We start from the raw sequence: 15,220 nt of genomic DNA, 5'->3' as shown, positions 1-15,220 counted from the left end.
TTCATCCCCATCAGCAGAGGGCATCTCATCCTCCCCGTGGCCACCCTCTGTGTCCTGGAGCCACGCCCTCCGGCTCTGATTCTGTGCAGCTGACTCTCCCCTCCCTGAGAGTCCTCCTGCCCTCCAGCTGCCTGGGCTCCTGCTGCCCTTGGTGCCCACAAATGGGCTGACCAAGCCCAGGTGGCAGCATCTCCCCATCCCGTGTCCCCTGGCACGACCCCACTTCCAGGAGATGACCAGGAAGCCCAGCTCCCACCCTATTCTGGCCGCTCTGTTGTGGCCTCAAAGTCAGGCTTGCCCTTTTTGCGCCCTAGCCCGGGAGGCCTCCAGGGGAACCTCCAGCCAGGCTCCAGGGGATGTTCCTGTCCCACCTCCCCAGGGCAAAGGCCACATGGTGGGGTCACCAGATGGGAGGGTGGGAGGCCTTCGGGTTTGGGGGCCTCTGCAGCTGCCCAGCTCTTGCAGCTGATGGCTCCATATCTTGGGGGAAGGCTCTGATTTCATGATGGGCTGGGGGCTTCTCAGGATTCCACAGCCCAAATGGTGGGACAGTCCAGGGGCTCCAAGACCAACAGGAGCATGTGGTACCCAAGTCACAACCCAAGACCATGTGGCATCAGGTGAGTTTATGGTCCCCTCGGCTCTTCTCAGAGGCCCTGCCTCCCGTGGGGCTGTAGGAGCAGGGGGACTGGAGCCCCTCGTGGGACTGGTGACTGGCGGAGTCTCAGCCAGGGCCTGACCTGGGATGTTGGGTTCTCCATGGGCTGGGAGTTGGTTTCCTTTCCTGCCCTGGAGGAGACAGAGGCACAGGGATGGGGGCCCAGCTCCTGCAGAGCAGGGCAAAGGGCAGTGTGTCCACCGGGAGTGTGGGAAGGGGACAGTGTTGTGGGGAGCTCTGGACACTGCCCAGTGTTCTGCACTAGGGGAAGGGTCTTCAGAGGCCCTGGAAGATGGAGGTTTTTAGGGCAGCCCAGGGGGCCCTGAGCACCTCTGTTCCTCCCATCAGGACAAGGAAGGTCTATGCGGGCAGTGTTCCTCGTTAGGCTGCCTTCTCCGGATGTTGATTCAAGGGGTAAGGAGGCATAGGGAGATCCTGGCTCAGGGACCCTCCTTGCCCTGCAGTGCCCTGCTTCCCCATCCCGGGGGTCTGGCTCACTCCCAGCCCACAGGAGGCTCAGGCGGGTCCCCGAAAGTCACACAAGCAAAACCCTCTGCCCAAGAGGGGTCATCCCAGGGCAATGGCTGGGGCTCAGGCCCAGCTTCATGGGCTGACTGGGCCAGGACCCAACTTGAGAGGGCTCAGGGAAGCCTCAAGCCCTGGGCAAGCCCCTCTCTCCAGGAGCCACATCCCCACTCAAATGAGTGCCCCCTATGAGGAGCTGCAAGACCTTGTCTGACCCAGCATTCTGGATGGCTCAGGCGGCCCTCATGGGGAAGGTCACTGACTCTGGAGACTGAAGCCCCAATGTGCGCAGCTCGAGCCACCAGCCCCAGCCTGGAAGGGCCAGGTTCTCTCACACCTGCTGTCCCCACAGATCTCTCTCGGGCTCACCCTGCGCCTGTGGGACGTGTATTTGCTGGAAGGAGGACAGGTGTTGATGCCGATAACAAGCATTGCCTTTAAGGTTCAGAAGAGTAAGTCTACGTGTGCCCAGTGGGGCCTGGGGAGCCCTGTGGTCAGACCCCGACTGGCCCGAGGGCAGCTTCCTCACCCTGTCCTCATGATCCTCTGTTCTGGCCCAGAGGGAGGTCTGGCCAGGTGGGCTGGGCAGGGCACTGTGACGCCGAGCCCATCCCCCACATGACCCAGATGAAAGTCGGAAGTGTGGTGAACACTTCCCTGCCCAGATAACCCCCCAGCCACAATCTCCTGTGTACATGTGGACGCCTGGGGTGGCCACAAAAGGATCTGGCACCGCCCAGTGGGAGACTGAAGTGGCCACAGGGTATGAGCTGTGACCATTCCCAGGTAACTCTCTTGGCCTGATATCCACCCTGTCCCTAGAGCGCCTCATGAAGACATCCAGGTCTGGCCGGTGGGCACGTTTTCGGAACCAGTTCTTTGATACGTGGGCCATGGACAATGACACTGTGCTCAAGCGTCTTAGGGCCTCTACGAAGAAACTAACAAGGAAGCAAGGGGACCTGCCACCCCCAGGTGGGCTCCAGTGCCATGTCCCCTCCCATGTCACCCTCTTGGGCAGTCAGTAGTGGGCGAGTGCCCCAGACCAGCAACCCTACTACCTGGGCCTTCCTCTTCACCTTTTCTTCCTCCTCTTCCTCCTGGACTCTAAGAAAGTACAAGAGGCCCACCGGCCCTCAGGGCAGGCGCTCAGTGCGTGTGTACTGGACGTGTTGTGCATGCAGGAGGGGGATGTGGGCAAGACCCTCCAACAAGCCCCCTCCCACTTTCCATGGTGTCTTGCTCTCCCCCTCACAGGGCCCTCAAAGTTACTAGAGGAGCCAGACCCATTTGTGGGAGACCCTGCCCCTCCCTGCAATCACCCACAGCCTCAGAGAGCAGCAGAGGCCCCTCACTCCTGCACGCTCCTCCAGGGTTGCCAGGACAACAAGACTTGAGCAAGGGAGACAAGGGAATTGGGTGTCCCTGACCCACAGCGCATTCAGGGAGAGGGCACAGGTGGGACCCCGGGCCCAGAGCCAGAGCCAGAGCCAAGAGTTCAGCCAGATGTGGGAAGGGTCAGTCCTGGCATGGACTGGGCAGCCCAGGGAGGCAGAGGGTGACCCACGTCCGGGCCCAATCACCCACTGCGGAGACAGGTCCCCATGTGAGGTGGTAAAGGGCTGGGTGACATCCAAGGCCCCTCCCACCTGAGTTCTGACTGGGGGCCATATCCCAAGCCCAACAGCCGTGGGACGAAGGTGTGTGGCAGGATGCCCCCAGCCAGTCTGAACACTGGGGGCAGTCCCAGGAGCCACCCGCCATGCCCCAACGGCTTCCCCATGCCAGGCAGCACACACCACTCCCTCTGGGATCAGCAGACTACAGGCGTGTCCTCAGTGTCAGACCACGGGGGCCACACAGAGACCCCAAAGACTCCAGAGACGCAGGCAGGTGGGGCCCAGCCCGGAAAGGGCTCACTGGAGACACTGACCACGTCTGTTTTCCTTTCAGCCAAGCCCGAGCAAGGGTCCTCAGCACCCAGTCCTGTGCCAGCTTCACGTGGCAGGAAGACCATCTGCAAGGGGGACAGGCAGGCCCCTCCAGGCCCACCAGCCCGGTTCCAGCGGCCCATTTGGCCAGCTTCTCCGCCATGGGCACCTCGTTCTTCCACATCCTGTCCTGGTGACGCTGTCTGGGAAGACACCTACCCTGTGGGCACTCAGGGTGTGCCCAGCCTGGCCCTGGCTCAGGGAGGACCTCAGGGTTCCTGGAGATTCCTGGAGTGGAACTCGATGCCCCGCCTCCCGACAGACCTGGATGTAGGGGGCCCTTGGTTCCCTCATTATGATTTCGAACAGAGCTGCTGGGTCCCTGCCATATCCCAGGAGGACCAGCTGGCCACCTGCTGGCAGGCTGAGCACTCTGCGGAGGGGGTGAGATTGGCTTTCACTGCGCTCAGCCACAATGTGGACATGCACTTCCGGGCCCTGCAGTGCACCCAGCACTGATTCCAACCAGGACACCCCCTTCAGAGCTAGGGACAAACAGCCATGCGCTCCCACCTCAGGGCCTTGCCTCTGCCACCTCTACTTGGAAAGTGTTCAGTTCCCTCTAGGCTTCTAGAAGCATCTGGGCCAGGGCTCATGGCAGAGGTAATTTCCCGAGGCTTAACAACCCAAGCAGGTTTCGCATCCTCATTTTATTTTTTGTTAAACTTATGAAAATTTATTAAGAAAGTGGGCAGCTCGAAACTCATGCACAGATGGAACACACCAGCACCCAGATCACAAAGCCAACCATGCCCAGCCCCTCCCAGCACCCCCAGCCCTGCGACCAGCATTCTGAATTCTAATGACACCATGAGCCTGCCTTTGTACTTGAAACTCATGGAAGGGTAACCACCTTCATGTTTTAAAATAAATGTTTCTTCCTGTTGAAATGATTTTAGATATACAGAAATATTGAAAAGGCACTATAGTGTCCTCCTACACCTTCCATCTAGCTGCCCCTAATAATGATGTTTTGTAGTAGCATGGCACATAAGAAATTTAGGCCAGGTGTGGTGGCTCACAACTGTAATCCCAGCAATTTGAGAGGTCGAGGTGGGAGGTTCAGGTTCACTTGAGTCTAGAAGTCTGAGACCAGCCTGGGAAACATAGGTGGACCCTGTCTCTAGAGAAAAGTCAAAGAAATTAGCCAGGCATGGTGGCATGTGCCACCTAGTCAAGAGGCTGAGGCAGGAGGATTGGTGGAGCCTATGAGTTCCAGGAAGCAGTGAGCCATGATTGCACCACTACACTCCAGCCTGGGCAACAGAGCCAGACTCCATCTTCAAACAAACAAACAAACAAAACTTATTCATGTAACCAAACACCACCTGTTCCCCAAAAACCTATTGAAATTTTTAAAAAGAGAAAGATAATGCTTGTGAAGTACACATTGTCTTTCTCTCATACTGCCACCTAAGTTATGTTTACGAACAACTATAGTAGGCCAGATATTTGTGATATAAGTTACGTAACTACAAAGAAGTTTTTTTTTTAATTGTTACTCATTTTTATCTCTGTATTTGTTTGAAGTTTACTAACCAAATAATAAAAACATTTCCTCCTCCTTACACAGAACTGCCTTACTCTTCTGGATGATGAGGATCATAGATTGGAATATTTGAAAATCCAGGATGAACAACACCTGGTAATTGAAGGTACAAGATGGAAGCATGCATCTATATTAAATTTTCAAGGGGAAGAATTTAAAGAGTTACTAATAACCCATTTTATAATTTTCTCCAAGACAACTATTATTTGATCATTATGTTTTTATGACAAAGAAACCCTTTGGAAAAAAAAGAAAAAGAAAACCCTTTGAACTCTTATGTAATCCTACCATATGATTTAGATTGCTTTAAAGGGAAAATATTCTGTTTTTAGTCATTGACAAAGGATGGGAATGGTAGATAAAAACAAGTGAATTCAGTTTACAAATTTATACTTCCTTAAAATTTTCAAGTTGCTGCTTTGAGTTTGAGTAGAGAGCAACTTTCTTGCATAGTTAGTAGCACAGGCTTTCATTAGTCATCAACACTGGCTACTCACTGACAGAGCTACTTGTATATTCATAGATTTACACACTGGCATACACATGCCATTAAAAACTTTTTAAGTGTGTCTTTTCCCATCAAGTTTTGTGGCAACGTTGTTAGCTGCCTTTGTATTCAAATGAATAGGCCGGGCGCAGTGACTCACACCTGTAATCCCAGCACTTTGGGAGGCCAAGACGGGTGGATCACTTGAGGTCGGGAGTTCAAGACCAGCCCGGCCAACATGGTGAAATCTGTCTCTGCTAAAAATACAAAAATTAGCTGGGTGTGGTGGCACGTGCCTGTAGTCCCAGCTACTCAGGAAGCTGAGGCACGAGAATCAGTCAAGCCCAGGAGGTGGAGGTTGCAGTGATTCAAGATCACGTCACTGCACTCCAACCTGGAGGACAAAGCCAGACTGTCTGAAAAAAAAAAAAAAAAAAGGAATAAATTACTCTGACAGTTGTTACAATTTAAGAAAGAATTGTAATATTTCTAATGTTTTAAGTATAAGAAATTCCATTGTTTCTGAACTTCAATTACTTCTGTAGATGGTTAAGTATAATTTTACTTCAAGTAGGTAATTGAGGGAAAAGATTATTCAAACCAAGTGACTTTAAAGTCCTCAATATGAAGAATAGGAATGGTTTTAGAGCCAATTACAGGCATGTGCTGCATAAAGATGTTTGACAACAAAAGACCTGTATATAGCAGTGGTCCCATAAGATTATAATACTGTATTTTTAGTTGTACCTTTTCTGTGTTCTAACATGTTTAGATACACAAATACTTACCATTGTGTTACAGTTGCCTACAGTGTTCAATACAGTAACATACTGTACAGGTTTGTAGCCAAGGAGCAACAGCCTATACCATACATAGCCTAGGTTTGTGTAGGTACACACCGTGATATTCACACAAAGACAAAATCACCTAATGATGCATTTCTCAGAATGTAACCTCATCGGTAAGCAATGCATGTACTAAAATTAACTAGATTTTAAAACTTCTGATTTAGGAATAAGATGTCTTTAAAAAAAAAAAAAAAACAGAAGCAATCGAGTGGGTATAAATTAGATAGATAAGAAATTAACACATTCCTATCTGTCCTTCCAGTTCACAACAAAGATATGAGTTGGCCTGAGGAGATGTCTTTTATAGCCAATAGTAGTAAAATAGATAGACACAAGGGTAGGTCTCCAGTATTATTTTTTAAAGAGATTATTTTAAATGTTTTTTTTTCTTCTCTCAACTATTAAAGTGCTAACAACTTTTGGTTTTCTAGTTCAAAAGTAATTAGGGCCCTTCTTTTTCTTTTTTCCTGAAGCAGCATTTGATGTTGGCAAACCCACCATCAAATTATTTTCTAAATTTCTTTCTAACTCTGCAATTAAATAATTTATATGTTTTAAAAGACATACTAGAAGAAGAATTGTTTGAATTATTTTGAAAAATCATAGCAATTAAAAAGAATAATTGCTGCTTCTGGGTTACAAGTGAGCATGGATCATCACTGTTGCCAGACACTCTATGAAAAACCTTCTCTAGCATTTCAAAGACCTGCTAGAGAATTATTAGCACCATTTAGCTGATTATGAGAGTTATAAAAAATCCTTTGATTGAATATAAGTAACTGTTCGTGCCATGGCATATTACTACAGCTAAGCTTTGGTTCTCTTATTGTTTGTTCCAGTTCCCATAGAAAAGGGAGCCACAGGTCTAAGCAACCTGGGAAACACATGCTTCATGAACTCAAGCATCCAGTGCGTTAGTAACACACAGCCACTGACACAGTACTTTATCTCAGGGAGACATCTTTATGAACTCAACAGGTAATCTTTCTTGAGTCACTGGCCTCTTAAGCTGTGACTTTGATATAAACCCAATATCACCTAAATTTCCTCTTTTTTCACCCTGCGGGAAAAAGATTTTATCTTATTTGTCCTATTTAATATGAAATAGGCCAAGGAATACATCTCTTATTTCAAAAAGAAAAGATATTTTGATGTGAGATGCTAGGCATTTTTGTGCCCACATGATTGTAATTTATGAGAATCTTTGGCAACAAATTTTCCTCTCAAACTTCTAGGACAAATCCCATTGGTATGAAGGGGCATATGGCTAAATGCTATGGTGATTTAGTACAGGAACTTTGGAGTGGAACTCAGAAGAGTGTTGCCCCATTAAAGCTTCAGGTAAGCAGGTTAAAATAATATAAAAGTATTTAATTCCTAAATAGTTGTTTAATCATTTTTCTGCACTTGTTTTTTGTGTTTAGCCTTTTGGATCCTTCACTTGGTATAAACAAGAGGCCAAATTCTTTTGCTTCTATAAATATTTGCAAAATACTACTGTATATGTAGTGGGTAGGATAAAGACCAAAGGTACACTCTAAATTGGGGATGTCATTCATTTTCCTAATTTGTCAAACATCTTATATGAAGAGTAAACCTTTTTTGGTAACACTTCACTATTAGCAGTGTTCTAACTGCAAGGTGGACCTCAGAGTCTTCTTAACTACATCCAATCCAATCCATTTTCAACATAACTAAGATAGTTCTATCTGTAGAATACAAAGAAGGAGGCTGGGAGCAGGGGCTCATGCCTGTAATCTCAGCACTTTGGGAGGCCGAGGTGGGTGGATCACTTGAGGCCAGGAGCTCAAGACCAACTTGGGCAACATGGCGAAACCCTGTCTCTACTAAAAAAAATTAGCCAGGCATAGTGGTGCATGCTTGTAATCCCAGCTACTTGGGAAGCTGAGGCACGAGAAATGCTTGAACCTGGGAGGTGGTGTTTGCAATGAGCCAAGATCGCACCACTGCACTCCAGCCTGGGCAACAGAGTAAGACTCTGTCTCCAAAAAGAAAAAAAAAGTAGAAGAATGAATGAATGAAACTAATGAATATAAGTTTTATATTAATATCAGATGTAGTAGATTTTAGTGAAGTTAGGATTATTCATTATTTTTATTTAAATACAAAGCAAAAGCTTTTTATATTACAAATTATTAACTATAACAGCTACACATTTGACTACTTACCTCTTGCCAGGCACTATTCTAATTAATTTGTACCCTCTAAATAATTCTAATGCAGTTAATAAAAGTTAGGATGCAACCAGACCAGAAAATGTAATTGTTGAAGACAACATTACATTATATAAAATAATATATACACATATTATTTTATACATGCTATGTATTATTATATACACATTATTTTATGCATATGTTATGTATATATTATGTACCTATAAAATATACATATTTTATATGCATATAAAAATGTGTAAATCATTATAGAACAGGATGTCTTTCAATGTGAGCAAATGCTGTTTTAGTATTTCTGTCTTAAATAACATCTGTGTGCCTGAAGAACAGTTTGCTTACGTGATGCTGACTGAGGACACAGTATTGGCCAAAATAGTTCTCTCTTTTTTTTTTTTTTTTGGTCATTTGATGTTAAGATTCAAAAGATTTCATGATTATCCAAAATACATTTGTTGAAATGGAGGCAGACTAAGTACTATACTATTTATTTTCTTACAATGGCTCTGATTGGATTATACGACATGTTCATTCCAAATTTTATGGGTAGGAAATAATGACTGATACTTCTCTTATATTTATAGTGGACCATAGCAAAATATGCTCCCAGGTTTAATGGGTTTCAGCAACAAGACTCCCAAGAACTTCTGGCTTTTCTCTTGGATGGTCTTCATGAAGATCTCAACCGAGTCCATGAAAAGCCATATGTGGAACTGAAGGACAGTGATGGCCGACCAGACTGGGAAGTAGCTGCAGAGGTTTGTCAGTTTTGAGTTTCTAATGTAAGCAATAGACAAAATGTTCTGGCCACAAATACATGTAGCACAACTTAAATGCAAACTAAACTATCCTGAGATCAGAATTTTACTGCGAAAATGAAGGAATTTCTGTTCCTGTGGTTAATTGTTATGCAATAATGCCAAAACAAAAATACCTTTAATGAATATAGAAAACTGTTGCCATTTCACATTGTAAACTTTATGGGACTGGATGTAGGAATAATTATCCAGTGGAATTTAAAGAGTCCCCCTAATTGTTAAAGTAATGTATACAGTGACCTATAGGCATGCTTTATAATTGTTAATGGACAAATAACTTTAATATTTACCATTGTTACCTTGATAAGAACAAATGAAAAACAGGATTTTCCATCTCAATTTAATATTTTATGTTAAATGAAGAGTAAGGATTATATTCTTTACATTTAAATGCAATATATTTAACCAGTTTCTGTGAATTTATATAGAAATGCCTCTCTTATGGATTTTGAGAGAAAATTCTCATCTTTTTTATTGCTAGGCCTGGGACAACCATCTAGGAAGAAATAGATCAATTGTTGTGGATTTGTTCCATGGGCAGCTAAGATCTCAAGTCAAATGCAAGACATGTGGGCATATAAGTGTCCGATTTGACCCTTTCAATTTTTTGTCTTTGCCACTACCAATGGATAGTGATATGCACTTAGAAATAACAGGTAGGTCACAAAGTTCTGAAAAATTACTTGACTCCATTAAATTTACTTTATTTAAATAGCCTGAATTTGTAAGTATAGTTATTTGTTTACAAATAAAGACTGGTAGTCAGTATATTATAACTGAGCAAGCTAATTTTAGGCATGACTTGAGGTTTGAAAGATGTAGATTGGGGCATTTTTTTTTTTGTTTCAAATATGCCAGCAACTCTCTTTAAAACCCCGCAAAGCCACTCATACTTTTATGTCAGATGAACACCAAAAAAAATACGGATTTCACTTAATATTATCCCTAAGTACCATCTGTTTTAGTGTTTACACATAAAATAAAAATTCTAGGCTGAAATATTTGCTATTATATTTACAGGTCAGATATATCTGTACACAGCATTTAAGGCTTTCAATGAAACCTGCATTTTACTGATAAAAGATCTTTTCTCTTTACTAGTGATTAAGTTAGATGGTACTACCCCTGTACGGTATGGACTAAGACTGAATACGGATGAAAAGTACACAGGTTTAAAAAAACAGCTGAGTGATCTCTGTGCACTTAATTCAGAACAAATCCTTCTAGCAGAAGTACATGATTCCAACATAAAGGTAATGTTAACTACTCTAAGAAACTTTTGATTCTATCCTTCAAAGATGATATTTTTCTCGATTATTATGATCAGTTGTTAGGTTATGTGACCAAGAGAGATACTAAAACATAGTGAAAACTGAACAACAACAACAACAAAAAATGCCAAGTTTTCCAACCCAGAAACTTAAAAGAGTTTTCTACTAGAATAAAAGGATAATACTGATGGTGGTATTTTTGAAGAAGGGAAATATGTAAGGCTGCCTGTATGGAGTGTTCTAGCTGTGTCACTATAGTATAGGTTTCCTCCAAAGACTGCTGCTATTACACTTCACAGCTCTTCTATATTACCACTGTTACTAGAATTCTTCCTAGGTTAAAGTATTTTATGTATTTATGAATGTGTGTTTTTAGTATTTATGAATATATATACTTGGTCTTTTAACACACTAAGAAATTAAGAGTAAAGACAAATTGACACCAATCATGTCTTTCTACATACCAGCTGGGGAAACAAATAATCTAATAAATATATTGCCTACTCTAAATTAAGCTCCTGCAACTGGTATTATTTATATTCATCTTTGGGATTTCTGAACACACTCTCACCTCATTGATATTTTCTTAATATGAAATGCAAAAATGGGGTGTCTGAGGGTTGGAATTTAGATCCCTGAAACAAAGGACAAAACTGAAGAAGTCAGTCATATACAACACACTTCTTCCTGTGAAAAGAGATAATAGTTCAACAATTGAGGTTAGTTTTCAGTTATTTTTATCAAGCATTCATCCTTTATGTAGTTGAAAAATTATTCAATCATCTCGTTGGTTTTACGGATGAAAGCACCTAAGACATTCTTTTGAAACACATTAGAGAGAGAACTTTTCCTTTTTATCTGAAACATCCCCCCCTTCTCATCTTGCTGCTGTTTCTGTAGAACTTTCCTCAGGACAACCAAAAAGTAGGACTCTCAGTGAGTGGATTTTTGTGTGCATTTGAAATTCCTGTCCCTGCATCTCCAATTTCAGCTTCTAGTCCAACACAGACAGGTAAGATAGAACTAGAACTCCTTCTCATGATTGCACCTTTAAATATTTGTCTAAGAGTTGTCATCTTTGTTATATTTGTTCATGCAGAGGATATTATAGCAGAAGAGTTTTGGAACCCAAGGGAAACCTTACTGATTATTCCACATTTTTTAGATGAGAAACCTAAAATTTAGAGAACCCAAGTGACTTCAGTTAGATAGGTAGTTGTTAGCTAACATACTCTTGGAATTCAGATCTCTTTGAACTTTTATCTAATACTAACATGGCAACAGCTAGTATGAGAGGAACATACTACCAGAAAATATAAACAATAGATATAGCTAGAAAGAAATCCAATATTATATGTAATTTAATGTGGTCACTCACTGAGTCCTTTTAACCGCTAGTATGCTTTGTCTATTCTTTATGTTACTTACAATTAGGTCAATTAGGCTAATTCCCCAACTACAAAGGGCTTTATGAGGCTCCCCTCATTGATGTGTAGTAGGTAGATAGTCCTGATGGTGAGTTGGTGGATGATCTAATTTTAGTTTTAATTTAGAGCATCACTGTCCAATAGAATTCTGCAGTGGTGGGAACTTCTGTGATCTTTGCCATCCAATATAGTATCCACCAGTCACGTGGACTGTTAAGCACTCGAGATGTGGCTAGTGTGACTGAGAATAATGCATTTTTAATTTTTATTTTATTTTATTTATTTATTTTGAGAAAGGGTCTCACTGTCACCCAGCCTGGAGTGCAGTGGCATCATCTTGGCTCACTGCAGCCTCTGCCTTATGGGCTGGAGCAATCCTCCCACCTCAGCCTCCCAAGAAGCTGGAACTACAAATGTGTACCACCATGCCCAGCTGTGGTGTATCTTTTGTAGAGATGGGTTTTCACCATGTTGCCTGGGCTGGTCACTAGCTCCTGGGCTCAAGGGATCTGCTACCTCAGCCTCCCAAAGTGCTAGGATTACAAATGTGAGCTGCCTCATCCAGCCTAATTTAAATTTTAAATGTAACATCTGGGTAGAGTTTACCATATTGGACAGTGTCTTCAAAGGTGAAGAGAAGGAAAAGAAAACAAGTGGTAGAACTGTTTGTGTGCTACAACATGGTGCTGATACAGGTTTCTGCAAAAATTCTGCTTAAGAGTTTCCAGCAGTTACTCTTTCCTTTTCATTTGGTCAAAAGTGTGAGTTAAGGAAGTAAAACTGGAAATTAAAATCTTCCAATAAATCTAGAGTTATTTATACTATGATTTCTCCCTGCCCTGTGTTAAGAGACTACACTGTCTCTGGTCCTCAGGATACTTGAGAAAAGAGCAAAGATGAAAATACCACAAGCTTACGATGCTGTACTTATCTTTGAATTTGTAGATTTCTTCTCTTCGCCATCTACAAATGGAACATCCACCCTAACTACCAATGGGGACCTACCCCGACCAATATTCGTCCCCAGTGGAATGCCAAACGCTGTTGTGCCATGTGGAACTGAGAAGAACTTCACAAATGGAATGGTTAATGGTCACATGCCATCTCTTCCTGACGGCCCCTTTACAGGTTACCTCATTGCAGTCCACCGAAAAATGGTTAGTTAAATGTTAGGCAACTCACTGCCAGTCTTGCTAGTGTCATTTGTGAAATAGCCATTTTCTGTCTTTGCAACATCGTTGAATGCATTTTCTTCTCTTTTTTTCTTTAATTTTTTAAAATTTAATACTTTTACAAATTTTATTTTTTTACTTTTTTATCCTGTCCTCAAAATCTGTTGCTATGAATGCATTTTCAATGTATTATATATGCTAATATAAGTGATCAGAGCCAGGATTTAGTATTACTCATGATGGCTAATGTATGAAATGACATTCCTCATCCATATATTAAGAGGCAACAGGATAGTCAGTGCATCTGAGTACTACTTTCTTGAAAAATTTGTGTCTCCTGGCCAGGTGCAGTGGCTCACACCTGTAATCCCAACACTTTGGGAGGCTGAAGCAGGGGGATCACCTTAGCTCAGGAGTTCAAGGCTAGCCTGGGCAACATAGTGAGACCTCGTCTCTACCAAAAAAAAAAAAAATTTTTAAACTAAGCAGCCATGATGGTGTGGGCCTATAGTCTCAACTACTCTGGAGGCTGAGGCAGGAGGATCACTTGAGACTAGGAGGTCAAAGCTGCAGTGAGCCATGCTTGCTTGCACCACTGCATTCCAGCCTGGGCAAGACCCTGTCTCAAAAAAAGAAAAAGAAAAGAAAGAAAGAAAATGGCCGGGTGCAGTGGCTCACACCTGTAATCCCAGCACTTTGGGAGGCTGAAGCAGGTGGATCACCTGAGGTCAGGATTTCAAGAACAGCCTGGCCAACATGGTGAAACCCCATCTCTACTAAAAATACAAAAATTAGCTGGGCATGGTGGCGTGTGCCTGTAGTTTCAGCTACTCGAGAGGCTGAGGCAGGAGAATTGCTTGAACCCAGGAGGCAGAGGTTGCAGTGAGTGAAGATCGTGCCACAGCACTCCAGCCTGGGTGGTAAAGCGAGACTTTGTCTCAAAAAAAAAAAGACCAAAAAGTATCTCCTAAGCCAGACATGTTTAGGAGGAACTCTTGAGGACAGGATTTTGAAGCTATAATATGCTACAATGCTCACACCTGTAAATAACCACTCCACTCCAACTTGGGCAATAAGTGAGACCTTGTCTCTAAAAAATTAGAAAAAAACAAAAACCAACACACACAAAATTTATGTTTCCTGTGTGTTTATGTAGGTATGTACATCTTCACTGCCACATAAATGCGGATGGCTTTGGAAAAGTTTTTTGTTTTGGGTTATGTTTTTTTTTCTTAGAGGACACAAGAATGTTCTTGGGCAAAATCAAGTTGTGCATAATTCCTCTCTTGATAGTCTAATATATAACTATTGCATTAAAGGTTCACTCTTTGGTAAAAAAGAAAAAGGAAGGTTTGAAAAATGTGGTCAGTGGATAATTGTTAAAGAGGTAGTCTCCGGGTATAGTGGCAACTTGGTAGAGTAGAAAGGGCGCTGAACTAGGAATTTAGCCACCTAGGTTTTAGTTCTAATTCTGCCACTAGATAGCTGATTGAGCTCTTTGGACTTTAGTGTCCTAATTTTGTAAAGGAAAGGAAAGGCCAGGCACAGTGGCTCATGCCTGTAATCCCAGCACTTTGGGAGGCTGAGGTGGGTGGATCATGAGGTCAGGAGTTTGAGACCAGCCTGGCCAATATGGTGAAACTCCATCTCTATTAAAAATAAAACAATCAGCCAGGCATGGTGTCACACACCTGTAGTCCCAGCTACTCAGGAGGCTGAGGCAGGAGAATTGCTTGAACTTGGGAGGTGGAGGTTGCTGTGAGCCGAGATTGTGCCATTGCACTCCAGCGTGGGTGATAAGAGTGACACTCCCTCTAAAAAAATAAATAAATAAATAAAATAAGTAAATAAAATAAAGTAAAGGAAAGCAGGGTTTCTAGAGCAAGTAAATCAATTGTATAGCAGCAACAAGAGAAAATGAAATTGTAAAAAAGGTACTGTATTGGTTTCTTAGGACTGTTATAGCAAATTATCGTAAATTTGGTCGCTTTAAACAACAGAAATACATTCTTTTTTTTTTTTTTATGGAATCTCTCTGTGTCACCCAGGCTGGAGTGCAGTGGCACAATCTCGGCTCACTGTAGCCTCTGTCTCCTGGGTTCAAGCAATTCTCCTGCCTCAGCTTCCTGAGTAGCTGGGACTACAGGCGCATGCTACCATGCCTGGCTAATTTTTGTATTTTTAGTAGAGATGGGGTTTCACCATTCTGGCCAGGATGGTCTTGACCTGACCTCGTGATCTGCCTGCCTCGCCCTCCCAAAGTGCTGGGTTTACAGGTG

General features: G+C 43.2%; 1 protein-coding gene across 1 annotated transcript in view; it reads left to right on the top strand.

The window, feature by feature from the left end:
- Positions 1 to 15,220, top strand: part of LOC129051223 (ubiquitin carboxyl-terminal hydrolase 6-like) — a 97,628-nt gene that overhangs the window by 45,839 nt on the left and 36,569 nt on the right. The window contains exons 30-42 of the mRNA XM_063718390.1: positions 526 to 620; positions 1,007 to 1,072; positions 1,536 to 1,635; positions 2,006 to 2,158; positions 3,137 to 3,558; positions 4,748 to 4,829; positions 6,898 to 7,036; positions 7,294 to 7,399; positions 8,838 to 9,011; positions 9,553 to 9,727; positions 10,173 to 10,324; positions 11,243 to 11,354; positions 12,715 to 12,926. Of these exons, the coding sequence (XP_063574460.1) occupies positions 526 to 620; positions 1,007 to 1,072; positions 1,536 to 1,635; positions 2,006 to 2,158; positions 3,137 to 3,558; positions 4,748 to 4,829; positions 6,898 to 7,036; positions 7,294 to 7,399; positions 8,838 to 9,011; positions 9,553 to 9,727; positions 10,173 to 10,324; positions 11,243 to 11,354; positions 12,715 to 12,926 (1,988 nt within the window). The remainder of the gene's footprint in view (positions 1 to 525; positions 621 to 1,006; positions 1,073 to 1,535; positions 1,636 to 2,005; positions 2,159 to 3,136; positions 3,559 to 4,747; positions 4,830 to 6,897; positions 7,037 to 7,293; positions 7,400 to 8,837; positions 9,012 to 9,552; positions 9,728 to 10,172; positions 10,325 to 11,242; positions 11,355 to 12,714; positions 12,927 to 15,220) is intronic.

This window comes from Pongo abelii, chromosome 19 (genome assembly GCF_028885655.2).
Source record: "Pongo abelii isolate AG06213 chromosome 19, NHGRI_mPonAbe1-v2.0_pri, whole genome shotgun sequence".
NCBI classification, from domain to species: Eukaryota; Metazoa; Chordata; class Mammalia; order Primates; family Hominidae; genus Pongo; species Pongo abelii.
Note: the sequence above shows the minus strand (reverse complement) of the source record. Positions and strands in the feature narration are given on the sequence as shown.